The sequence below is a fragment of the Stenella coeruleoalba genome (genome assembly GCF_951394435.1).
Source record: "Stenella coeruleoalba genome assembly, chromosome: 12".
Lineage (NCBI taxonomy): Eukaryota > Metazoa > Chordata > Mammalia > Artiodactyla > Delphinidae > Stenella > Stenella coeruleoalba.
This window is the reverse complement of record NC_137158.1, coordinates 7891322-7917260: the sequence shown is the minus strand read 5'-3', so window position 1 is coordinate 7917260 and position 25939 is coordinate 7891322. Positions and strand designations below refer to the sequence as shown.

The following is a 25939-nucleotide window of genomic DNA, read 5'->3' as shown; positions in this document are numbered from 1 at the left end:
GACCCCGCAGCTTAAAATCCCGGTCAGTATCTCGGTGTGTCCTGTGCATCCTTATCACCTGCCTACCTTCCTCCCCTCCCGCCCTCTGCCCGGTCTTCTCATTTACGACACTAACGTGCTTCTTGGCCTTTTTTTTTTTGCGCAGTGATTTTGCCAAGGACTAGATGCTCTGTGATCGCCACAGGTCTTCATGCTTTTGGCCGGCAGAGAAGCATACGTTTGTTTTCTTTTCCCGAAGTGCTTTCTACATATGCCTTTTCTCTTTCTCTCAACTTAGCTCTCATTTCTCATCCTGATGGCCTCTCTCTCCCTGTCTTCTTACCTCCCTCTGCTTCTCTTTCTTTTCCCCTCTCCTCATCCACCAGCCCCTAAAAATAATGCTCATGGTTGTACTCGTGTGTTGCTGGAAAACACAGGTCACGATGCAAAGTGGCAAATCGATATTCATTCTCTAATTTACATTTTTGAAGCCTTCTGGAAGAGGCTTTTTATAAATTTTTGAACAGCAGAAAGACTTTGATGTACAAAAATTTGAAACACCTGGGCTTGTATAACTTGCAACTTAGGAGAAAAGGAGTCATTTCTAAGTGACCTATATTCCTGCATTTGCGGCTGTGAACAGGAAGTAGAATAGTTTGTTTAACCTCTTTCACCCTGAACATAGCAAGTATTTTCAGGGTGGCCCTCATCTGACTATACGATTTTGCAAGATGATGATGTGCAACTAGGCAGGTGCCTGTGAATGCCTACAGGCTTTTCTTGGATGCATGGTTAAAGGAAGCAAGATGATTTCTTTGAATGATGAAATAATTTTTAGAGAATTTTCTCTTTGAGTGTCAAATGATAACTTCTGAAAAAACACCTACCATGCTAGAATTATAAGACTGGAAGTTAATTACACTAATTCAAATGGGGTTAGGAAGGTCTCTGCACAGCTGCAGTGAAGTGAAGCATTAGAAATTACGGACAAGGTCTAGCATCTTGCTATGTAAACACATGGTTGTCACGATGCTGGTGTCAACAGGAAGATGTGCCCTGCCACATCCCAGAAAACGTGTAGGGGAAACACTGGGGCAGAGGGTCTCTGCTTGGGCTCCTGAGAAACCTGGATGCCATGTGCTTGCTAACATTTTCTTGGCTGCTCCAAAATAGCGCTTACACAATTGCCTTTAAAAATAAATGTACCAGGGCTTCCCTGGTGGCGCAGTGGTTGAGAGTCCGCCTGCTGATACAGGGGACACGAGTTCGTGCCCCAGTCCGGGAAGATCCCACATGCCGCGGAGTGGCTGGGCCCGTGAGCCATGGCCGCTGAGCCTGTGCATCCGGAGCCTGTGCTCCTCAACGGGAGAGGCCACAACAGTGAGGCCAACGTACCGCAAAAAAATAAATAAATAAAATAAAAATAATAAATAAATAAATATACCAAATAATCTCTAGAATATGCTGGTCTTTTGATACCATCATAAAAAATATTTTTAAAAAACCCACAGCCCTGCTTACAATTCAAGTATTTTTAAGATTCGAATACAATTTTTTCATCAGGTAAGTGATCTGCTCAGTCAAAGGAGCTGTGCTGAAGACAAATGCCTGGGGCCTGTTCAGTAGGTCACAGGATAGATTTCTGTGAAGTTGTCTGTAATCTGATGCCAAACTTGGCAGGGACAGAGGTGTGTGTGGATTCTTCCTCCAGGCCTTTCCATGGCAAGAAGAGAGAACCTGGCCCTCACTGAGGCTGCTGCTTCAGCCCAGGCATGGTCGGACTATGTCAGCCAGCCCCGGACAGTTTCACAGGCACCTAGCAGATGGGCTTCCCAGCAAATGAGGACACAGATTGGTGAAACTGGGGGACCGTGATAGGGATGGGAGAGCCTCAATTCAAAGCACAAAAAGTATGTGCGCTGTGTTTCCACCAGGCTCCATGAAGAAAAGTAGGTCCAGTTCTCACCTCTAGAATAAATGCCCGAGAATGAAATTGTGCAAAGGAAGGGCTTTGTCCAAGACCTCCCACCGATTGGGCCGTTGGGTATGGCTGATCTGTTTGCAAGTTGGGTCTAAGGAATTCTGGAAAGGAAAAGGAAAGGGAAAGGTACCCCAAAGCTGGCTGTACTCCAAGATCCTGAAACAAGAATAAAGATAAGTCCTCACGATGGCCACATGGTGGAGGCCATTTGCTCAGAGTGATCTGTGGGAACATCTCTCTTTTTCAGGGAAGTCTGTCTGCTGACGTGATGAGATGGCTGGACCCCAGGATGAAGAGGCCTTGTCAGGAGTTCACTTGGTTCTTTATTATGCTTTCCTGATCCTTGGGTCACTGGGGAGGTTAGGTGGCAAAAGAAGGGCCAACCAGTCTCCCTCTCGTCCTGTGAAGGGGAGGGTGAGCAGGGAGCAACCACGTGGAATCCGTGGACCATCCTCATCTCCCATCTCCTCAGGCTCAGACGTGAGAATCCCTGGGCATGTTCCCATTAAAGGCATTGGGTGGTCAGCGCTCTCTCTCTCTCTCTCTCTCTGTATATATATGAACATGGCATGCTTTAGTAACCTGATAATATTCTCTAAGAAAAACGCACTTTGATGTAAACCCTGGGATCTCATTCTGTCACGTGCCCTTGTGTTGAACCAAACCCAGTCTTGTGCTCCGGGGAAGCTGTTGGCAGTTCTCCCTCAGCATCCTTCTGTATGGAAGGGGCGTGCCCTTCTGGATACCCAGGTCTCTCTGTTTGATTCTGCAGATCTGTCCTTCATTCATCCCAAATACGTGCCAGTGAGTTTACCCTTCAACTTTCTACCCCCTGAGAACTATTCAGTTTTCAGCAGAATAATTGGGAGCTTAGATTCTGGGGCCAAACTGTGAGGATGCGTCCTGCCTCTGCCTTGTGTCACGTTGGAAGAGTTATGCATCCCTGTGTCTTTATTTGTAAAGTGGAAATAATGATAGAACTTGCCTCCTAGGCTTATTTCGTGGATTAAATGAATATTTATACATAAAGTATTCGCTAGCATGCAGAAAGAGCTTAAGATTATTACCAAACCCTCTGTTTTGGAAGGTCATCTTCATGGGTGATTTCTTGAAGTAGAATGATGTTCTCCTCTTTTTGGATTCAGCCAGATCTTGGGGGAGCTTTGTATTTGTAGCACAATGTTTTGACTGTGAAAAACTGGTTTTGGTGATTGTACTTGGGTGTTAAGTATTTATTTGTATTAGGATTCTCTAAAGAAAGAGAACCAATAGGGTGTGTGTGTGTGTGTGTGTGTGTGTGTGTAAATATTTTACAGAGAGAGATTTATTTCAAGGAATTGATTCATGTGATCACGGGGGCTAGTGAGTCTGAATCTGCAGGGCAGGCTAGCAGCTGGACACCCGTGAAAGAGTTGATGCTACAGCTCTAGTCCTCAGGCCGTCTGGGGAAAGAACTTCCTCTCCCTTGGGGCATCTCTTAAGGCCTTCCACTGATTTCATAAGGCCTACCCATATTATGGAGGGTAATCTACTTTACTCAACGTCTTACTGATTTGAATGTTAATCTCTTCCAAAAAATACATTCACCATGATATATAGACTGGTGTTTGACCAAATACTGTAGTCTAGTCAAGTTGAGACATAAATTAACCATCAAGGAGAGACATACGTCAGACAGAGAAAGACAAAAACTGTATGATATCACTTATATGTGGAATCTAAAAAATACAACAAACTAGTGAGTATAACAAAAAAAGAAGCAGACTCACAGATATAGAGAACAAGCTAGTGGTTACCAGTGGGGAGAGGGAAGGGGAGAGACAACATTGGGATGGGGAAGTGGGAGGTACAAACTACTGGGTGTAAGACAGGCTACAAGGTTGTGTTGTATACAACACGGGGAATATAGCCAATTTTTTTAAAGACCGTAAATGAGGCGTATCCTTTAAAAATTGTACAAAAAATAATCAGAAATATTTTTATGATCTCCTATATGTGGTATATTAAAAGTAGAACAGGCTTTGTGTAAAAAGAGAGAGAGAGACATGAGAATTATGTCTGTAAAGCTCAGGGAATTGAGGAGGCTATGGGTATGGAATTCACCATGTAATGCAGCATGAGGGTTCATGAGAAGCACCTCTTGGCCTTTTGTGTCTACAAAGGAGATGTTGGCTTTATCTTAGGGTCTTAGGGACACTGTGAACTACATAACTAATTGCAGTTTATATATACATATATATATATATATATATATATATATATATATATATATATATATATATATATATATACACATACATATAAGATTCCATGCTGCACCGTGCGGCTGGCTTCTTGTGGGCTCTTATTTCCCCGACCAGGGACTGAACCCACACCCTCAGCAGTGAAAGCACAGGGTCCTAACCACTGGACCACCAGGGAATTTCCTGCAGGTTCTATATTTGCACTGGTTGCTAGGAAGCTCAGAGCCATCACTTGGTTTAGCTCCAGAGAAGAGTCTAGAACCTTGAGGCATACATTTTAGGTGTTAAGTTAGCCTCTATGTCACCTTGATTGTCCTTCCTCATGTTTTTTACCTATGTATCAGCATCTTTTCCTAGAGCATAAGTCCATTAAATTATTGTAATTCTCTTTGTTGGTCTGTCTGTTCCCAAGGATACTAAGTCACTTGAAAACGAGGACCATGTTTTCTTCACTGTTGAATCACCACCTCCTACCACAGTATCTAAATATTTATTGAATAAACATATTAATGTATATATTTTTTATAAATCACCTCTAGTTCACTTCAGAATAAAGCACAACTTAATTACTAAATAAAATTATCTTCCAGTCTACATATAAAATTCTCCATGCATTTTAGAAATGCAATTCTAGATTTGAGAGAGAGAAAAAGAGAGAGATACTAGATGATGCTAGGCATTCATCTGAAAAGTTGATACAACCTCCAAGCTGATTAAACAAAAGAACAGGAACTGAAATGCTGACCTTCACTTCTGATCTTTCTGACTCTCCTCTTTAGTTGAAAATTGCTTGTTAAAAGCAAGCTGGCTCCTCTTCCTGGAATTTAGTGGTTTTGGTGAGGAAGAAGCTGTAATTGGACACTTCTCAAGAGGCTCCGAGGTCAAGAGGCTCCGAGGTCTCTGACATCGGTGGTTGCTTCCAGAAGAATCGTTTTCATGATGAATTGCTGTCTTTTGTAGGGGTGAGAAGTGGTTGATGCTTTGCGGGGACTGAACTCTAGTGGATTAAGCTCGCAGATGTCTTAACAGTTTAGCTGGTTTTTAGGTGTCAGTGGATGAATTTACCTGTGACCAGGAAGATCTTAACACCCCCCTCGCCTGACCAAACTTCAGACAGGATTCTCCTCGACTCTAGGCCCCTGACCTGCCTCTTCTTAGAGCTTTTTCTTTAGAGAACTTGGAATCGTTAAGTTCTCTATCTGCCTCTGTGAGATGCAGGTCTTTTTAAAAGCTTCTTGCAGGTTTTACAGTACAGGAATGTCTTGCTCAAGCATCTGGACCAAGTCTTTGAAGTATGATCTTCAAAGAAGGAAGGGCAGGAGCCTAACTTCAGCAGAAGCCTTGCTTCAAGTGGAAAGTTACCTACTCATAAAGAGAGGGGCAAGTTTGCATTTCTTTTGGGTAAAGCAGCAATCTGCGCCCACATCCCAGCTCTATCTGAATCACAAACCAAAGTGCCATTTTTTACATTTTAGATAGATCAGTATTTCCGAACCAGCACATGGTGTGGTGTAAAGATACAAGGAGTCCAAATGAAGAGATGATTGGTGAGCTCAGAATTAAAGAAAATTAGCTGTTCTCACCTAGCTTGGAATATTTACCACTTTCACTTTGGAATATTTTTTGTTTAAAGAGTCATGACTATTGTCTAATATGAGAAAAATCTTTTCTTTAATCACTGCTGGCTGAACATGGACAGTTATTTATTTATTTTTTAATTGGAGGAAAATTGCTTTCCAATGTTGTGTTAGTTTCTGCCATACAATAAAGTGAATCAGCTACATGTACACCTATATCCCCTCCCTGTTGGACCTCCCTCCCTCCTCTCCCCATCCATCTAGGTCATCACAGAGCACCGAGCTGAGCTCCCTGTGCTATACAGCAGGTTCCCACTAGCTCTCTATTTTACACATGGTAGTGTATTTATGTCAAGCCTAATCTCCCAATTCGTCCCACCCTCCCTTTCCCTGTCATGTCCACATGTCCATTCTCTACATCTACGTCTCTATTCCTGCCCTACAAATAGGTTCATCTGTACCATTTTTCTAGATTCCACATATATGTATTAATATACAATATTTGTTTTTCTCTTTCTGGCTTACTTCATTGTTTATGACAGACTCTAGGTCCATCCACATCTCTACAAATGACCCAATTTCGTTACTTTTTATGGCTGAGTAATATTCCATTGTATATATGTACAACATCTTCTTCATCCATTCATTAGTCATTGGACGTTTATGTTGTTTCCATGTCCTGGCTACTGTAAATAGTGCTGCAATGAACATGGGGGTATATGTGTCCTTTTGAGTTACGGTTTTCTCAGGGTATATGCCCAGTAGTGGGATTGCTGGGTCATACAGTAGTTCTATTTTTAGTTTTTTAAGGAACCTCCATACTGTTCTCCATAGTGGCTGTATCAATTTATATTCCCATCAACAGTGCAAAAGGGTTCCCTTTTCTCCACACCTTCTCCAGCATTTAATGTTTGTAGATTTTTTTTAAAAATGTCTTTATTGGAGTATAATTGCTTTACAATGGTGTGTTAGTTTCTGCTGTATAACAAAATGAATCAGCTATACATATACTTATATCCCCATATCGCCTCCCTCTTGCGTCTCCCTCCCACTCTCCTTACCCACCCCTCTGGGCGATCACAAAGTACCAAGCTGATCTCCCTGTGCTGTGCGGCTGCTTCCCACTAGCTATCTATTCTACATTTGGTAGTGTATATATGTCCGTACCACTCTCTCACTTTGTCCCATCTTACCCTTCCCCCTCCCCATGTCCTCAAGTCCATTCTCTATGTCTGCGTCTTTATTCCTGTCCTGCCCCTATGTTCATCAGAACCCTTTTTTTTTTTAGATTCTATATATATGTGTTAGCATACGGTATTTGTTTTTCTCTTTCTGACTTACTTCACTCTGTATGATAGGCTCTAGGTCCATCCACCTCAGTACAAATAACTCAATTTTGTTTCTTTTTATGGCTGAGTAACATTCCATTGTATATATGTGCCACATCTTTATCCATCCTGTTGATGGACATTTAGGTTGCTTGCAGGTCCTGGCTATTGTAAATAGAGCTGCAATGAACATTGTGGTACATGACTCTTTTTGAATTATGGTTTTCTCAGGGTATATGCCCAGTAGTGGGATTGCTGGGTCGTATGGTAGTTCTATTTGTAGTTTTTTAAGGAACCTCCATACTGTTCTCCATAGTGGCTGTATCAATTTACATTCCCACCAACAGTGCAAGAGGATTCCCTTTTCTCCACACCCTCTCCAGCATTTATTGCTTGTAGATTTTTTTGATGATGGCCATTTTGACTGGTATGAAGTGATACCTCATTGTAGTTTTGATTTGCTTTTCCCTAATAGTTAGTGATGTTGAGCATCTTTTCATGTGCCTCTTGGCCATCTGTATGTCTTCTTTGGTGAAATGTCTCTTTAGATCTTCCACCCATTTTTCAATTGGTTTTTTTTGATATTGAGCTCCATGAGCTGTTTGTATATTTCAGAGATTAATCCTTTATCTGTTGCTTCATTTGCAAATATTTTCTCCCATTCTGAGGGTTGTCTTTTCATCTTGTTTATGGTTTTCTTTGCTGTGCAGAAGCTTTTAAGTTTAATTAGGTCCCATTTATTTATTTTTATTTCTATTTCTCTAGGAGGTGGGTCAAAAAAGATCTTGCTCTGGTTTATGTCAAAGAGTGTTTTTTCTATGTTTTTCTCTAAAAGTTTTATAGTGTCCTATCTTATATTTAGGTCTTTAATCAATTTGGAGTTTATTTTTTGTGTATGGTGTTAGGTAGTGTTCTAATTTCATTCTTTTACATGTAGCTGTCCAGTTTTCCACTTATTGAAGAGGCTGTCTTTTCTCCATTGTATTCCTCCTTTGTCATAGATTAGGTGACCATATGTGCATGGGTTTATCTCTGGGCTTTCTATCCTGTTCCATTGACCTGTATTTCTGTTTTTTGCCAGTACCATACTGTCTTGATTACTGTAGCTTTGTAGTATAGTTTGAAGTCAGGTAGCCTGATTCCTCCAGCTACGGTTTTCTTTCTCAAGATTGCTCTGCTATTTGGGGTCTTTTGTGTTTCCATACAAATTGTAAAATTTTTTGTTCTAATTCTGTGAAAAATGTCATTGGTAATTTGATAGGGATTGCATTGAAACTGTAGATGGTTTTGTGTAGTATAGTCATTCTCACAGTATTGAGTCTTCCAATCCAAGAACATGGTATATTTCTCCATCTGTTTATGTCATTCATCTTTAATTTCTTTCATCAGTGTTTTATAGTTTTTTGAGTACAAATCTTTTGCCTGCTTAGGTAGGTTTATTCTTAGGTATTTTATTCTTTTTATTACGATGGTAAATGGGATTGTTTCCTTGATTTCTCTTTCTGATTTTTTGTTGTTAATGCATAGGAATGCCAGAGATTTCTGTGCATTTATTTTGTATCCTGCAACCTTACCAAATTCGTTGATTAATTCTAGCAGTTTTCTGGTGACATCTTTAGGATTTTCTATGTATAGTATCATGTCATCTGCAAAACAGAAAGAGCCATGACCTTTGTCTAACATGAGAAAAATCGTTTCTTTAATCACTGCTGGCTGCACATGGACTATTCTTGAATAATTCTTCTCATTCCAGTGGGCTTAGTTTCTTTCACTGTGACAGTGTTGAACTTTACCTGAGCTCTATGACTTTGGAAAATGGCAGTGGTTAAGAAATCCCCCACTCTTTTGTGTTCCAAAAAAAAAAAGTTTTACAAAATGCAAAGAACCATCCTGCTGATATTACTTAGACAAGACTCTCAGATGAAACTCTTGTCTACTCATGACAAAAATCAGACACAGACCATCCAGATTCCTATGCTTTGTCTTGAGATTACTAGCAGAACTGTTTGTGCCCATGGACCAATTTGAACAAAATACTTGCTAACTTGACCAAACTTCAGTTGGTTGTCTTCCTTTTCCCAGGCTCCTGAACTTTGGACCATCCTTGAGTTTAAACAACAATCAGGAGATTAACCAAGCAGGGAAAATGGAACCACTGCCCCTGCCTGTCTATCTGTCCCAGAATTGTCTAGCCACTGAGAAAGACATTCCCAGTGCTATTTGGTCCCACTCATCCTACTCTCCCACCCAGTTCCTTCTTGTCTTGCGGACTCACCCCTTCCTGCCTGCCATCTGGGATGTTCTGGATCTCACAGTTGGAGTGTTCTCCCTACTGCAACAGTCCCTCTGCCCTACTGCAGTAGTCTTTTCACATAAAGGTTCTCCTTACCTAAGTCTGGATTTGTTTTTTGACACCTAAAAGACAATAGCCATTTTAATTGGTCACCAAAATTTCTTCAGTCTCTATGTTCTTCTGGTTCTCTGTTCTTATTAAACCTCTTTTCTGTTGTAATATCCCAGTTACAGATAACTACAGAAACATCTCAGGGGCAAGATGATTTTTTCATCATGTAAAACTCTGTGTAGATTGACATGCTGCAGACATGTTTGTCTCATATTCTTCAATGAAGTGCTACAACATTGTAGAATTTCTTGAATTGATTTTTACATCAATAACTCTGGAAAACTAATAAAGTTTTCCTAAGAAGCTAAGAGTGATTCAAAATTTACAAGTTGAATTTTTTGAAGCAGTGGGATTTTGATTATGCTTTTTTTTAAAAAAAAGTTCTTGTGGCTATATATTTTTACCAAGTGTCTGAATCCAACCTGAAAATTCAGGTTGGCTTCTCTCTTCCGTCTCCTGTTGCATGTGTGCAGGTAATAACAAAACTGGGGAAAAATTAAGTACATTTCAAGTGGGTTTGAGAAGTAAAGCAGGTCCAAATAGAACCACACAATGGACTCTAGATCCAAATCTGTTTAAAATCACCTGTTATTTTGGATAAGCCATGCTTTTCTGCTACAATCAGCTCCAGCCCCAGCACTCCCATGACAGCTAATGCATGTTTTCATTTTTCTGCCTCTACGATTCACCTGAAAAACATTTCCATGGAACTTGTTGTTATTTGATTTGGGGATTTAATAATGTAGAAGGAACAAGTGGAAATACCATGGCATCAGGAGAATGACCCCAAAGTAGAAGTCAGAAGACCTGGGCTCTAATAGAGGGTCTGTCATTTACTTATGGTGATCTTAGGTAGCTCAGCCTCTTCTGAGCCCCATCTTTAGGGTAATTAATTCCTGCCCCATGTGGTAATCTTAAGGACAAAAAGACAATATAGGGTAATAAGAGCTTCTTAATATTTAAGTAATATTAATACTTGTTTCACATATGTATCTCATATCTTCAGTATACTGTGAGCTACCTAAAACAGAGGACTTATAGAAGTAAACACATAATAATTGTTCAGTAAACTCTTTTGGATGTGTGATGATATATATGACTGTAAGCAATTCTAAAATAAATTCCACAAATAATTCAACAAATACTTATTGTGTGCACATTATTGTGGTAGGTCCCTTACAGATACAAAAATGGATCAGATGTGAATCCTGCCCTCCAGGCACTTACAGTCCATCAGAGGATATCAGAAATGTGTATAAGTAACAAGATAGAAGATTTTTAAAATCCTAGGAGAGGTACAGAAGCAGGGCTGTAAGAGTTCACAGGAGAAATTATTTTCTAGCTTGGAAAATCATGGATAACTTCGTGAAGAAGAAATATGACGTTATTCTGAAGCATAAAGAAAATCCGGTGATGCGGAAGGGGAGACCTTTCAGTCCAAGGGCACAAGGACCCTGGCAGGTCCTGAGTTGGCTCAGAGGGATGTGCCCAGCACTATCTGGGTGACAGCTGCACCCACTTTGGCAGAGTACGTGTGGAAGTGCAGTGGAAACTTCAAAGGCGTGTACTAGAAGAGGGCTGCCTTAAAATGATGATTCCTTGATACTTACTGACCTGTATTTTTTTCTTACAGATTAAAAAACAAACAGCACCACTACAACTTGGCATCCTTCTTAGAGTAAATTTACGCTAACATTTTTAAGTATGCTAGTTTTGGTTAGCTTTCATATATTAATCTAATATTTAGAGTTATAGGACCTAGAGAAAAATGGCAAAAAGTATAAGTTTTTGTTTTATGGCCATGAATATTATGGTTTTAGAAGAAATATTACTATAATATATTGAATTTATCTCTTTAAACATATAGAATTTGTGTTCAAACATATGCTTATTGTGTTTTTTTTTTTTTTTTTTTTTTTTTGCACGGGCCTCTCAGTGCCGTGGCCTCTCCCGCCGCGGAGCACAGGCTCCGGACACGCAGGCTCAGTGGCCATGGCCCACGGGCCCAGCCGCTCCGCGGCACGCGGGATCCTTGCGGATCGGGGCACGAACCAGCGTCCCCTGCATCGGCAGGCGGACTCTCAACCACTGCGCCACCAGGGAAGTCCTGTTGTGTTTTTTCATTTTCTTTTTCATCAAGATTTTACAGTTTGAAATGGGGAACTGTATATATGATTTTCATTCCCTCTACAGGGTACTGAGATGGAGCTGAGCGTTATGGATTTTATATACATATATGTGCATACGTGTGTATATGTATATGTATACATATACACACATTCATATATGTGTGTGTTTATATATAATAGAGAGAGAGAGAAAGTGAGAGAAATCTACTAAATATTATTCCTGCCACCGGAAAGTCATGTGATAAATTTAATAGCCATTAAATATTACAATTACATTATAATTAGCATCAAGTTTATTTTTATTGAAAAACCAGTCCTTCGTTATGTTGTACTCTTTTTTGCATAATGATGTCACTTTTATTTTTAAAATCTGATTAAAAATATACTTCTCACGCCTTTACATGGAGCACAGGAAGGGTATCTGACAGGAGTTGGGTTTTAAGGCGCCCTTGAGGTTGAAGCACCTTGGTGTCTGCCTCGTGGCCTGTGGGCCGGGGTCCCCTCGGTCACTGGCAGAAGGAGCCCATCTGAGTCTCGGCCAGACCACAGGAGGCCGTGCAGCCCAGGCTTAACCAGCAAACTAAATAAACATCTTAGAAATTTCAAAGCCCCCAATCTCCTCCCCACTCCCTTTACTTCCCTCAGACTGAAAAGCACAATCTCATCATCCCGAAAGGATGAGGAAATTGCCGAAATCCTCTCCCCAACCTGCCCCCCTGGCCCCCGGGTTCCTCTGGTGCCACCCTGAGGTTGGGGGGGACATCACTGTGTGGCTCTAACACCAGACAGGACACCAGGGAGCCTTCTGCAGTAAGCTCATGTCAGACTCTTCAAATCACAGATAAATCATCTGCCAATACATTCACTCCCCTTTCCTTCTGCTAGAGAATGTACAGATACAATTTTTTTAAAAATCCCAAATAAGTTCATTTTCCCCATATGCCGTGAAGAACGGTAGTACAAGTAGTTTCTTCTGTGAAACATGCAGTGAACTTCATTACTTATAATAAACATTGTCCCTGTATTATTTTTTGTATGGTAACTTACTGTTTCCTACTAGCAGTTATCTTTTGTTGCCATGAGAGAGAAAAAACGTAATATTTATGTAAGACTATGATGGCAGCAGATTTCTGACAAGCCCCATTTACATGGTACATTGCTCCAAAGGGTGTGTGAGTAGAAAATACAGAAGCACTATACAGACCTACTGTTACATTGGAGAAATCATGAGCCTCAAAGGAGTAATAACGGTATGCTATTAAAACCATGAATACATTTTCAGTATCTGTAGTGAAACAAGACTTTATAAATATGTAAATTTCCGTTCAACAAATCCAAAATAAAATACACTAAAAAACTGATATGTAGACAAAAGTTTATTTACACCATACAACATTTTAAATATTTTATACACAGCTGCAGCAGAGAAAGCTACTCAGAGCTTTCTAGAGAAAACTGCAATAATAAAGATGTGAAATATATTATTCATATAAAAGTGAGATTATTACTTTATTGCATTTAAAGCAATGAAGAATGTAGCTCAACAAACATTCATTTAATGACAAAAACTTTGCTTTTATATTATAAAGTAAAAAGTGTAGTAATGGCCAAACAGACTGTTATAAACTTTAAAAACTGCATAAATATATACATTGTGCTTCATGGTGAAGTTTTTTGAAAACTAAACCATATGAAGCGGTTACAACATGAATCGTTGCTTGAGGTTTATCTATAAAGTTTACCCTACAAATCCATTCCACGGGTACTTACAACACAGGGTGGTCAGGACTGTACACCTGGGCTTCTCTCCACTAGCCTGACTAGGGAGAAGTTACCAAAGCAAACACCACTGACATTTGGCATGTGGAGGTGCTGACATGAGAGAGTCACACTGTCCGGATAGAAATGTCAGGCTTCCCAAGTCTTAAGTGTCAGTGCAATACATTTTGTCTCCACCTCAGTCCATTCTGATTTTGTTAAACTTCTGTTTGAAAGTCCCCCTCCTGCACATCCAGAGGCAAATTCAGACATTTCTCCCACTCTGCTGGCCTCAGTTCCAAGGTGTCCTTTGCCTCTGTATCTAAGACATTGATTGTGGTGTAATGTTGGTATTCACTGGGGTTTTTGAAAGTGTCCCATGGATTCTTGTTTGGTGCTGGGTTTTCCTGTCGAGAAGAGAGGGGAAGAGAGTCATTTATTTGATGGCTAGGATTGCTGCTTGTTGAAATTTCCAGGAAGAGAGCCTGTTCCTAAGCTTAATCCAGTTTATGTGATTCAGAGATGATTTGAAATTGTGGCCAGCTGCAGGAAGTGGTTTTGATTTCAGTTTTCTTTCATTGAACAAATTGATGAACACCTTTTTTGAGTTACCCTAAAATCTTCCAGCAATCAAAGGAAGTGAATAGTATTAAAGAAGGCAAGGTAGATGATGTTTTGTTTTGGGGCATCTTGTGAAGTGTCAGGATGGCTATATGTTCAGGTAGGAAGGAGCATTAAGTTCCTGCTAAGATTAAATGTAGAAAATTTAAGTATTTTGTCAGAATCTTTGGAGGGATAAAAAAAATTGAGGATATGTCATAGGGCATGTTATGCAACATTAAAAGCTGTAAACCCAAACTAGCCATATTTCATAAAATGAAATTTTAGATCACTGTCTTTGTTTAGTTTCTCTGCAAGAAATTATCCTTTTTAGAATACGAAAATGCTGCTGTGTGTAATCTATTTTTTTATCTGATGTATATTCCCCACAATTTTCTATAGCACACTAGCACAAATCCTTTCAAAGAGCACACCGTTTTGGGGGAAACATATCCAGCAATATAAGCATTTTAAAAAAATGTCTACAAGTCATTTCTTCTTAAGTTTCACAGTCCACACCCTCTAATTACCTAAGATTTAAGATCTGCCTAATTATGACACCACCGAGACCTTCCATGTTATAGGTGCTCGATGACTGCATGAGCAGACATCATTTGTGGTTTTTATAGTCTGGTATTTGCTGAAAGTTAGCAGTAAAATTTCTCTATTTTAAAGAAGTATGATTTAAAGATTTCTGTAAAATGAAGGGCTTTGAATAGGATACACTAATCTGAATAACATCAAAGAACAAGAAGGAAATCATGACTGAAATCTCCTTAGACAAAACTTAAGCTAAAACAACTATGGTTGTTAAATGCGTCCTTTACTCCCTCTCCCTTCCCCCCCACCCATCCCCCACAAATTCTGGCCTTCAACTGACTATAATCAATTAGCAGGGGGAACATAAAACAAGTTCTTGAATAATTATTTGGATTCCATTCAGTATATTAAAAATCATTCTCTGGTTGGGATAGGCCAAAGAGGCGACTTACAGAAATACTTATAACTAGAAATTACGTTATTAAAATTCTCAATACATTAGATGTTTTCAGCACTTATTAGCCTTAATCATGAGGACACACAAGAAAAAATAGCTAATAGGTAAAGATTTAATAAAAAGTTATCTTTGGAGAGATGTACAGTGGATTCATTCTGATTTAGTCTAATACCCTAAAGTCTCATGAACTATATAGTCTTATAACTCTCCCCTTCTCTCTCTCTCCCTTTTTTCTTTCCCTGTCTCCTTCCTTGCTTCCCTTCAACCCATGTTTATTTACCAGCTGCTCTGTGCTGACATCGTATTAGGTTCTAGGGAGAGTCAGGTGATAAATCACTTGGTGAAAAGCACATGGTCCACCAGGGAGCATAGATTTAAAGCCCAATGCACACAGTACCAAATTCCAGTTACTCCATTCCATATGAACGTGACCTTGAACAATTTCTCTGAATCTCAACTTTACTATTTGCAAAAGAGAGATATGCTTTGTCTTTTGGGCCAAAGGAGTTGGCCAAGGGTGCAGCTCATTACCTACTTTGTGGGGCTGCAAAGATAAAAAACACAGAGGGCTCAGCATGATGCCTGATTTTAATAAATGCTCACTAGATAGTAATCATACACATCATAAAGGTGTCTATAGTTAAATGAAGGTATAAAATATACAGTCATATCCACATCTACGAGCCGGAAAAAGTGCTGAGGGAGTTCAGAGGGTGGAAATACAGCTTCCCTTTGTGGAGCACAGAGAACTTTCTGAGAAAAGTGACATTAAGGCTGGCATAGAAGAATGGGCTTTGTCATGAAGGCATATGTGTGGTTGGAGGTCGGGTGGCTGGAAAGGCACGTGTACCAAGAAGTACAAACCCAGAGAGCGTGGAGATAGGACATCTCAGAACAGTGCCAATTCATTTTAGCTGGAGTGAAAAAGAATATCAGAAAAAAACAGGCAAACGTGAACTGAAAGCCAGATCATAAGGGGCTTCGCCTGCCAGGCTACTTCCCAATTTGGAATTTATTTTGTAGGCAATGAAGAATGGTTGGACCTTCGAGGGCACTACAGGAACCTGAGCCATCAGTCATCAATGGAAAGCCATGGGGTGGATTTATCCATCTTGGAGGAGGGCTGTCTCAAGGAGCTTTCTGGGAATCCTAGCTTTGACAGAAAGTTGAATTAGTTCAATCCTAAAAGGATTCAAGATATGTAAAGTGTTAGTTCACTGGCTTTAAAAATAAAGGTTTCATTATGTTTGGAACAAGTGTGATTTTCCTTTTATATTTTAAAGATCAAGCACCATGGATACAGGAACTAAAAAGGCCCATTTTAAACACTGTCAGGATGTCTAGATTCTAATTTCAAAGAGTATTATTGCCAGTACGGGACCGATCGAATTTCCGAGAGCTTCTATTAGTGGGTAATAAATTAGTTAATGTGGTTCATCTCCTCTGGCATCCCATAGTACTCCCTGCTGAGCTGTGGTTCTCACCACTGTTCCCAAGTGTGTGGACACCCTTGAGTGGAGAAGAACCGCCACCCCCAGCAATCAGGGTGGGAACAGGACCCCCAGGGAGTGAGGGGGCTGGAAGTCAGGGGGTGGTGCCCATGGGGCCACCCATCTTCCTCTGTGCTTGGGGTGGATGGATTCTCGCGTGGAAAGTGTAAACTGTTCAACGGTCCAAAGAACGATCAACCTTGGAACAGCCCGTGGGGATCACTGAATTCCACAGGGAGAGCCACCCAGGCCAGGAAAGCTTTCAGTGGAGGCCTAAATCCTGATATAAAATTCAATCCGAGTGGGTACAAGTTCCTGATTTGATGTAACTGTTTTACGTTGGTTGGTTTGCTTTTTGAGCTCAAGTATAGAGCAGAGGCGATGTACGTAAACTGAAGCATGTGTGATAAAGGCCTGATAAATTATAAACTCAGTATAAGCCAACATGCGTGAGGCTTCCAAAAATACAAATATGGTCTTAGGCTGTATAAATAGAGAAGATTAATGGAATATGAGAACTCAGAGCCACCGGAAACATGGCCTGGGCTGCCTGCGCGTTTCCCTCAGTTCCCAGCCGGGGTTGAGGGTCTGGCAGACTTGTGAGTCCCTCCTGCCTCCATCCTTTCCTCTTTCCCTCCTTCCCTTCACCTTTTCTTCCCTCCCTCTCTTCCTTCTTTCCCTCCAGTCTACGGATCGAGGGGACAAAGGGAAAGAGAATGTGTATATTTTACATTCTAAAAGAGGGAGAATTTGGAGCTGCTGCTCGCGCGGGTGGGATCCTGATGGAGACACTCACAGGGAAAGGCTGTTAACAATGCCTACCCCTTGTAGGGATTCAGGTGCTGTCCGGGCTGGAGCAGGGAGACGGACTTAATGGTCTTTTGGTTTCCCTTTGATTCCCCACATTCTACATAATTACCATCATTTGCAGGTGCCAGGCAGGTGCTGTGAGTTAGGAGCCGGAAAAAAAGATGAAACAGACTTTATTGAGGTTTGTGTCTCGAACATGTCTTTCTCCACCCAATTATGCACTGTTCCATTAGCAATGTGCCACTATGAATTATATGACTGAATTAAGGATAGTGAACTCACTCGCACGTCCCTTATTAATCAGAACTGAATAAGGATTTTTTTCTCTGTTCTCATGTATTTAGGACAATAGTGAAGCAGCAATGACAACTATCCTCCCCACTCCTAACCTCCCAAATGATAAATATTTATAAATCCTTTCTAGAAAAGGCAGGCTGCTGCAGAGCTGTGCTGTAATTAGTAGACTATTTTGGTTGTCAGGAAACTGAGATACAGATATTTGTGCCATTAATGATTTAATACCCAGACCATACAAGGGGAAATTATAGTCATATTATAGCAGTCAGCCAGCTGTATCTGTTGCATAAGGCTTTTGGATTGGTAAACATAACCTTCTCTTAAAAAAAAAACAAAATGAAGTTTCTTCAGTTTATTTCAATGTTAGCTTTCAACATTCCAAAATGAGCAGCTAATAAGTTTAGGTCTAATCTCAATGGTGCAATTTTCATTTTCCTGCTAACTAAAAATGGACAGGTTAATATTTGGGGCAGGGGCGGTAGACGGAGAAAGAACCACTCACTACGTGTAAATGTTTTCTCTACGCCTAGTGCTGTGTTGATGATTCCACATAACACATGATTCCTGCTGTGTGGAGGAAAATAGACTGATATACACAAGCTCTTTAGAGACCAATGAAGAGTTAAAGTGTATATACTTCTGATAACCTTCATTTAACAAATGCAGATTAAACTATTAGACATGCAAGAAATCAAGAGCGGCCGTTTACTGGTCACTTACCATGCACGACCAGCATCATACTCAGTACTGAGAAGAATGCAAGAAAAACACAAAGACACATAAATTCTTGCTGTTGATAAGCTAATGATACTAATCAGGAAGCCAGGATTAAGACCCATACACATATGAAAGAATCACTAGCGTTAGAAAGTAACCCAAAATACCTTAGAGTGACATGTATTTCAGAACGCCAGAGGTTGGGAGGAGTAGGTCCAGGCAAGGCCTGCAAAAGTGTGAGGCAAAGAAGGAATGCCACGCTTGGAGAGGAGAAGCATGGGGTCAGACGGCTGTCCCAGCTCCAGCCCTCAGAGCTGAGTCTCAGCTTGTAGCATCTCAGGGTCCCACCCGCTTTGGAAAGTGCGAGGATCGAAGGAAGCGTATTATTAATGACTGTTTTTCTATGCCCAAATTAGAAGGAGAAAATTGAGGTTCAGAAATTGACCTTTGTAATTTGCTCAAGATCGTTCTTGAGCTCTCGAGTTCTTAGCAGAAGCTAACTATCTGCTAGAAAACTCAAGCAGATAGCTCTTGCTTGAGCTTTCTTCTACAGATCTTCCTCAACTTACGACAGGGTTATGTCTCACTAAACCCATCATAAGTTGAAAATATCATAAGTCGAAATGCATTCAATACACCTAACCTACTGACCATCATAGCTTAGCCCAGCCGACCTTAAAGGTGCTCAGGCACTTACCTCAGCCTATAGTTGGACAAAATCATCTAACACAAAGCCCGCTTTATACTAAAGTGTTGAATATCTCATGTAATTTATGGAATAATGCACTGAAAGTGAAAAACAGAATGGTTGTCTGGGTACAGAACGGTTGTCAGTGTATCAGTTGTTCACCTTCGTGATCTCGGGGCTGAGTGGGAGTTGTGGATCTCTGCCCCTGCCCAGCATCACGAGAGAGTACTGGACCACATCTCACTAGCCTGGGAAAAGATCAAAATTCGAAGTACGACTTCTACTGCATGCATATTGCTTTTGCACCATCATAAAACTGAAATATCTTGTCGAAGCATCATACTGATTTCTGGATGCCTGCTCCAGTGCTCTCACGAATAATGATACAGCCCTCTCTGGAGCTTTGATTGTGCCATGCACATAGTAGCTGCAAAACATCATTTTATTTGATTACATCCTACGCTAGCATTATAGTAGTGGGAATGAGTGAAGAGAATCGCTGCAATCAACAATCAAAGCCCCCAGCGCTGATGTGTATCCTGAAACTCTTTTCCCTACTCTGGTAGACAAAACCCACCACTCTAGTTTTAGGTAGCAACTCTCTCTCTCTCCATATATATATATATAAAGAGAGAGACAGATATATGTGTTATTTATATATTATACATTTATAATATATATTATCTATCTATATTATATAGGTTATATATATATTACATTTAATGACCTTAAGATGCCAGGCATTCTAATGAAAATATTTAGTCAAGTACTTGGAAATTTGAATTAGCTGACTTTTAACTCTGATGATAAAAGGTCCAAGTGAATCCAGCACATTTTTGATATATAACTAATTGCAATTAGACCTTATAATTGAGGACATTTGAAATATGAATAAAACACTTAAAGACTCTGTCATTCCTAATTGGCCCCTTAGTACATTTCAAAGCACCTTCGGGGGATTATTACTTATTTTTCAGTTTGCCACTCTTGTGTTCCCAAGACATCTGGGAGCTTCCCGAAGGCAGGGGGGACAGCTGACATGATGCATCCTTATCGTGGCATCAGGCACCGATGAAGTAAAGCATACTCACCAGACTGCTTGTATTTGGTATATCCCGAAATCTGTCCAAAGTCTGAAATTTCTGATTGAGTTCCTGAAACAGTTCCATGTGCCTCTTCCTTGTATGCATGACCTTCTGCAAAAGAGAGTAAGATGGCTCTCGTTTCTAATCTGATTTATGCGTTAAAAGAAGAGATTTAGTATTTTGCTATGCTAGTAAGGGAAATCAAGTTTTCCAGGAGCTAGAAGGTCCCAGAAGATGCCCAAAATGCAAACGGTTTGCACCAAATCCTTGTCTTATGGTCCACACTTCTGGAACATGAAGAATTGGCTATTTCTTCCACTTACAAGATTACCAAAAAATAGTTTTCTCCTGTGGGTGCATTAAAAATAGAGCAGTCATTCCTCTGTAAGGTTTTCATCATTCAAAGTTAGAGCTGTTTTACAAAAATTGTTACAATATAAAAAAAAGTTTAAAAATTTTGACTTATAAAGCACCACAGTCTCTCAGTGTTTGTCATGGGAGATATTACATTTTTATGTTTTATTTCTATAAACACTAAAATCTTAGCTGGCTGTACTAAAGGGGAAGCAAACTCCCAGGCCCTGCCATTTAAGGCTGACTCAAAGCACTAAAGTGTCTGAAATATAATGTGAGATCTGAAATCTTACACTTTCCCTGTGAATAGTGATTGAGCTTCGCAGAAGGAAAACCTGACCCATAGGTTTCACATATTTGTTTACAAAATGGTCCAGAATCTTAACACTTAGAATTCAGAGCATGAATTGTGTGGTTGATGAGCTTCTACAACCACAGATACAAATACATTGATATCCTTCATCCCTGGTGATATACTTCTTCCAACTTCATCATAACTCAACAAATCGAGTCAGAAATCAAAAATGACCTTGGGGTAAGTATAATACCATGAGCTGAATCTTTTTCTGTTACAGAGCATTTAAAAGAGCGCTAACAAAGAAGAGTTAGATAAGAGTTAGATAATAAATACCCTGTATTTACAAGTGTAAAGGAGAAAATACCTTCCTCTACTGTGATTTTTAAAAGTTAAAAATTTCAAAGTTTTGGTGGTTCTCCAAGATTATGCCTTCACGTTTGTGTAAGATTTTATAGTTTTTTTAAGCATGCGATTCATAATTCACCGTTTGCTCTTGTGGATTGCATGGGTATACTATATTCATGCCTAAGCTAGGATTTGAACATTTGGTCTATTGTTTTAATTATCAAATATTTTCAAAAGTAAGGATTTGTTTTGAAAAAAGAAATATATCTTTGGAGGAAGATCTATAATGCCCAATTTTCTTCTCAAAAGACATTTGCGTAGAACACTTTATCTCCTTGAGAACAAAAATGGCAAAAGAAAAATGCAAATGGCATTTTTAACATATCTTAAAAAGGCTTCTTCTCTCCTAGGCCAACTTTAATTTCCTATATTTAATGAATCTGTGTTTAGGCAATACTTTGTTTAGCTAATTCTTCCATTTTCACTAGCCTACTTTCATAAGAGAGAATTCTGCCATTTTAAGTCTTGCTCTACTGGATTATTTCCACCTTGGCTCTTCTGAGCTCTAGGAGTTCGCTGTTGATGAATCAGGTGGGGAAGATGGGGACATGGCACCATCACTGGTGACAGGAGCATGAAACACAGCCCCCGGCTACAGAGTGATGAACTTCCCTGCAATTTTCGGGAGAGTACAAGAAACAGATTTGCAGGGTTTACAGAGAAACACCAGACAAACGTAACTTGACTAGTGATAGCTGATGAAGACTGATGAGAGGGGGATTTGCATAAGCAACGCGATGGAGGGATATTAAGGACCAAGTAGCTGGCAAACAATGCAGTACATTCTATCCTTAGGGAGGCAAATATTTCCAGCAGCACCAGGTCCTAAGACACTGACTAAAATACGGATTTGTGTTACAAGGAATGCCTTTTTTTTTTTTTTTTTTTTTTGCAGGAACCAGAATCAGACGGTGGGGTGGGGATGGGTGGGTCTGATGACTTTCAGGGAACTTGGGGCGGGGAGGGGGGAGGAATGCTTTTAAAAAAAAACCAAAACAAAACTATAGTCATCAGAATATTGACTCTGGCTCTAACTTACAAATAGTGATTCTCATGATAACGAGTCTAACCACACAGTTACTTCGTGCTAGGGTGCAGTCGGAGTGACGTCATAGTACTGACATTTCTCTAACGATATTTCATTCTGTCAGTTAATACATATTCATGACATCTCATATTGAGCTAAACGGGGGAGTAACAATGGTGTGCAAAATCTGGCAGAGTCCCTGCCCTTTTATAGTTTGAGGTGTAATGGAGGACCTAGGTGTTAATCACATAATAACTCAAATGAAAGTTAAATTAGACCGTGGTAAGGAAAACAAGCAGTGCTGTTATAGCAGTACGTGACAGGGAAATTTGCTAAGAGAAATCCAAGTGAGGTCAGTTCCCCAATATTTCCATATTCATTTTTAAGTTTCAAATTCTCAAATCAGTTATTCCTGCATCGTGTTTGTTCTCTTTCTTCCATTTTATAAAATGCAGAGAATTCCTAGTACAACTTGTAATCTTATGCCCAAATCCCCTTTCCTCAAGGAGATCATTCCTTTCCAAAGAGATGGACTTAGTTTCTTCTAAGATGGTTGATACTACTAACACAGCAAGCCTGCTCTAACGTGGTCCTGTGGTGGGTTTGCTGTGTCATCTTCCACTTATCTTTTATTTCATCAGAGGGTCCCGACTTTGCACTGGGGAACTGTCCATCAAGGTCTTTACCTTCCAACAAAGTTCTCTTTTGTCTGTCAGTCAAAGTCACTCTGTCTCTCGTAACCAAATATCTCTGATGGGTAAAAGCATGTTTAATGAAGCAAATAAAGTGTCAAATATATCCCGTGGAAATGAGGATACATTAACCGATAGGAGTTTTTAAATCATATCCTGATTGAATGGGCAGTGCCTGATTCTGAACCGAGTGGATTTTATTTTGAGGAGATGGATTGTTAAGACATTCTCAGAAATATATATGGTGGATACCACTATGATATAACCAAAGAGCAGTTTGCAATGTTCTCCGTAAGTTCATGAAAGCTACTCTGAACCATAAAGCTCAAGGACCCTGAAATGAATATAAAGACAAATGAAAAATTTAGATGCTAAAATTCAGGGCCCTTCCTATCTAGAAACATCCTCATGCCAGATAATCATTCTTATTTGAAACTGCCATCTTAGCACAGCCAGAAATCACCATAGCAGTGATGGCCTGCTGCTTCTGAGAGGAGTGTCACATTAGGGTTGCCAAGGGGCAGCTCACGTATCTGTCATGGGCCCAGTTTGACCTTCCATGCATGATTCCTTCTTGTTCATAAACTCAAGTCCATCTTTCTGCTTTTCTTAGTGGGGAAGGTTCCATTGACAAGAAAGCCAGCATCACAGTGAATATTGGATGGTTTCTATCCCAGTAGTGTTCTGGGATAAAAACTTAAGCTGCAGTTTTAGTTGTCACAAGTAATAAGGGTTTCCCTTGCTTTATTTACTTGCCTAAATAATTATTTATTTGAAGCAGTCATGCCTTTGATTATCTTGCTTACCTAATTAGAAGTTTTCATGCTTATAAATCTTACTGGTTCATTTTGATGGCTCTTTTAGGATTTTTACAGACCTTAGTGTTTATCTGTTTACCTTTTCCTTTCTTTTGTGACCTAAACATCCTGTGTCTCAAAGAAATTGACTTCTGTGACAAAACTGTAACTCATGTGGATTTTCTATTGAAGCGATCAAATATATTCTAATTGGCAATACATATAAATTTCAGGTTCCTTCAGTTATAACGCCTTTCAAATATTACAGGCATCTTCTGCAGTAAAGATAAATGCTTGGCAATGCTCCCCTGCACTCAGATTACTATCATTCAGCCTTTTTCAAAGCTGTATTGAAGCGCTATCCCAAGAAGACCAGCCACCTAACTGCAAAAAAGTAGTGTCTCCCGAATAGCTTTTTTCACAGGACTCTTATCTTTTATTTTATATCTTTGTAATTCAAGGGAGGCAGTCTTGGCAGCCTTCTAATTGTTGGAATTAGAGAAAAAGTGATATACTGTAAAACACTTTCATGAAATTTCAGATATTTGAGAAAAATTAGGATGTGAATAAACTTCATGTCTTGAGCTCCTATTACATCCCAAACAATCTCCTTGATTAAGTACTTGGGACATATCAAATCTAACAGCTCTAGGTCTGGACAAATTTGGATTACGATCTTACTTCCGTGGCTTTCAAGTTGTGTGGTAAGAGGCCCCAAACCCAACCTCCCTTTAGCTACAGTTTCAGTAGTCAGAATAACCTTGGAAGATTGTTTGGAAGACTTAAAAAGGGCTATAAATCACATCACTGGAGCACACAGGTAAGAGCCAGAGTGGCCATTATTAGCTTTCCCAATCCTCACAATAACCCTGGGAGGTGGTGGTCCCTGTCTCACTTGACCGATTAGGAGACTTAGCTTGAGAGGCCGGTAAGGCTCCCAGCTCACACAGGTGGTGGGAGGTTGGAATCCGTTCTGAATCCAAGTGAATTCTCTCTGCATGCTGCTCGCTGTCTCAGATGGACCCCGCAGATCCAGGGAGCATCCTTTATCAGACCATTCAAGTCTGTGATTATGCCATCTCAATTCTTCTGATGGAAGAGGAGATGAAACAGTCCAGGGTGGGTGAGGGACCTTCTGTAGAGAGGCCATAAGCTCTGTGGCTATTGATCACCCTGCAATGGTCCCAAAGTACTGCAATTCTGGTCTGAAGGCTGGTCTCCTTATTTTGTCTCTGAGCACCTCGTGGGCCATGACTTTGCATCCCTGACACCTAGCACGGTGTTTGACATTCTGAAGGTGCTCGACAGATGGGTGTGGAATAACTTAAATGAATGAGATGTCATAGATACATAGGCCTTGGAAGGCCATCATAAATCTCGCCCCCTCTCGTTCTATTCAAGAGGTCTCCCCACTGGAGGGAAGACTCATTTTATTGGCCCCAGACAAAAAGCCTCCCTCTCTGTTCTGGTCCTCTTGTGCTCCCTTATTTCCCATACAAGTGTCTTATAAAGGGCCTGCAGGTGGTTTGAAACAAACTGAAGGTTTTCTCTTCCAAATTCAGAGTCTTGAATCATAGAGTTGGAATCTCTTTAAGCCTGAATTACAGATAAGATAGGCTTTACTATATATAAACTTTTAGAAATGGAAAGAAATTGCTAGAAAAAATTGGAGAATCTCCCGACTATAAACTTTAGATTATGGGGCTGGGAAATCATGTGCTGTTAGGAATCAGAAACCACTTGGCCCGAATTACCTTTTCAGTGTTAGGCGTTTATACAGCTATACTGCCAATGTCTATATTTACTCATATAAAACTAGGTTTATCTCTACTCATCTCACTGCTTTACAGGCTTCAATCCAGAGTGGGCTGTTGAATACTAGTCTGCAGTGATGGGAAAACCCATGTCAAGGAAGCAAGAGACACTGCAGGAATTAAGGTTGACTATCAAATCAAAGCCACATTGTGGGAAGGGGATGATTTATGTACTTTTCTTTGGCCAGAGTCCCAATGTATCCATAAGACAGAACCTGTAGCCATTTGAAATGTCTGACATTACAGTGTCTATTTACGTTTCAAACATGTTTCTAGTTGAATAAATATGTACTCGGGGCTTAAAAGAAACCAGACAAAAGGTCTGGAAAGACCGAATAAGGTGTGTGTGTGCATATATATATATATATGTATATAGTCACTGTCACTCAAGAGTATACTTGGCTACAAATAAATAATTTTGCAACAGTTTAAATTTAGGAGGCTACAAGAGATGGATATAGCCAAGTTT

General features: G+C 40.1%; 1 protein-coding gene across 1 annotated transcript in view; it reads right to left on the bottom strand.

Moving 5' to 3' along the window:
• Positions 1 to 13412: 13412 nt before the first annotated feature.
• Positions 13413 to 25939, bottom strand: part of ADGRB3 (adhesion G protein-coupled receptor B3) — an 802351-nt gene continuing 789824 nt past the window's right edge. Inside the window, exons 31-32 of the mRNA XM_079939099.1 lie at positions 20090 to 20194; positions 13413 to 13806 (exon numbers count right to left, since the gene is read on the bottom strand). Of these exons, the coding sequence (XP_079795225.1) occupies positions 13618 to 13806; positions 20090 to 20194 (294 nt within the window). The 3' untranslated portion in view covers positions 13413 to 13617. The remainder of the gene's footprint in view (positions 13807 to 20089; positions 20195 to 25939) is intronic.